At 42.0% G+C, this 1,835-nt stretch overlaps 1 protein-coding gene across 1 annotated transcript in view; it reads left to right on the plus strand.

Annotated features, from left to right (window-relative positions):
* The first annotated feature begins 285 nt into the window (after positions 1 to 285).
* LOC139763967 (UDP-glycosyltransferase UGT5-like) overlaps positions 286 to 1,835 on the plus strand; it is an 89,763-nt gene continuing 88,213 nt past the window's right edge. Inside the window, exons 1-4 of the mRNA XM_071690446.1 lie at positions 286 to 545; positions 1,004 to 1,237; positions 1,454 to 1,618; positions 1,769 to 1,831. Coding sequence (XP_071546547.1) covers positions 294 to 545; positions 1,004 to 1,237; positions 1,454 to 1,618; positions 1,769 to 1,831 — 714 coding nt within the window. The 5' untranslated portion in view covers positions 286 to 293. The remainder of the gene's footprint in view (positions 546 to 1,003; positions 1,238 to 1,453; positions 1,619 to 1,768; positions 1,832 to 1,835) is intronic.

The raw sequence follows: 1,835 nt of genomic DNA on the forward strand, positions 1-1,835 counted from the left end.
AAATCTATCATGCTTAAAGAGATGAATAAAGGATGATAACATTTTGATAGATATGTCATTATTTTTGATTAATTCTATGCAATAAACTTGTTTGATAATGTTTTGGCAAAGAAAAATTATGATACTCTAGGAGTCGGAGATTTTCTTTTTCTTGAATGGAGCAGTTCATGTAGGTTTTTATCGACTATAAGGAAGTTAAGCTAGAAATCTTTACAATATGTAATGTTCATGAACTTTGGTCGTTCACCTTAACGTCCCTTTCTTATCCGGTCTTATTCTGTTTTCAGATAGTGATGCTAACCAATCATCCAAAGTCGTCTGAGCATCCCAACATCCACGAGGTCACCCATGGCCTTCCACATTTTAAGGAGGATGAAATGGACATGTTCGAAGTTAGGGCGCAGGCCAAGGCTGGAGGTTTTCAAATGTTCATAGATAATCTGCCAGCCTTTGCCATGGAAATGTACTCTGTTCCTGTGGTGAAAGAACTATATGAGAAGAGGAAAGAGTTTGATCTTATAGTGGTGGATCATATGTTTAATGAGGTGAGTATTCTGAAGTAATCTTTACTTCAACATGGCGACAGAATCACCTAATACTAAGGGTTTAAGAAGAACCATACACAACCCAATGCTCCAATTAGGATCACTGACCCAAATTTGGATCTTTGGTAGAGTCAAGAGAGTTATGTCGATGTTTACTATCTCAAAGTGTACTGACAACAGGTGCTAAATTCTTTGTTAGCATTGAACAGCTGACGTATAGTAATTTGGATTCTGTCAGGGATTAAGCTGAATCAATTCAGTCTTAAGTTACGCACTATCCTTTCCATTATAACCAGGCGAATTTTGAGTTCAACTGGATCGAAAATACAAAATTGAGAGCGTAGCTCCTACCAACTGCCCATGTTATACCAGATGATATAATTGACGTTTATTTACTTTCAGACACTGTAATTCTGTCTCTAGGCCACTATAACAATTTAAGCAAAGGTTCTCTGCAGGTGGTCTATCCATTCGTGCATGAGGTTCCCTTCATAACCATTGCCACATCAGGGATGGACCACCGGCAGAGCGCTGTCCTGGGCAATGTCCTTAATCCAGCATATGCCGGCAACTTCATGATGGAATTCCCTTTGCCCATGTCTGTCTGGCATCGCTTTCTCAACACGATAGCGCATATAGGGACTTCTTGGTTTTGGAGAAACTGGGCCGTTGTGCCTTTAATACAGAAAGAGGTGAGCCGGATGCTCTTGGAAGCACAACTTTGACTAATTGTGAAATAGAAAACGTTATCTGGTAGATCATGTAGTGTGAAAGAAAGCAAGAAAAGACAGCTGTATTTCTGAATGAAATATTCAGGGAAATCATTAGGCTCGTAGCGAAAGGATGAGCACTTGTCCTGGCCTGCTCAGTCTCAAATAAGCTTAATATTATTACCCGTTAATCCTCAGATCTCTACCTTGTTCCCGGAGTTACCGCCGCTGTTGGAGCTGGAGCGGAACATGAGTCTGGCCCTGCTTAACACCCACTTCAGCATCAGCAAGACGTTGCCTCTCCTACCCTCACAGGTTGAGGTTGGGGCCATGCACTGTAGTCCTGCTAAGCCTTTACCCCAGGTCGGTTTTTACGATCCTTGGAATTGATCCTAAAACAGACAAGGAAGCAGATTCAAGAATGTTGTAGTGCATGAGATGACACACCTGCTAGACAATAAAATCTCTCCTCTCGTTTCCCCGATTTCATTCTCATAGACTGACACCTTGCAGGAGTTGGAGGCGTGGATCATGGGCGCGGGGTCTGAGGGCGTTATCTACTTCAGTTTGGGCTCTGTCG

Source organism: Panulirus ornatus, chromosome 48, assembly GCF_036320965.1.
Source record: "Panulirus ornatus isolate Po-2019 chromosome 48, ASM3632096v1, whole genome shotgun sequence".
Classification (NCBI taxonomy): domain Eukaryota; kingdom Metazoa; phylum Arthropoda; class Malacostraca; order Decapoda; family Palinuridae; genus Panulirus; species Panulirus ornatus.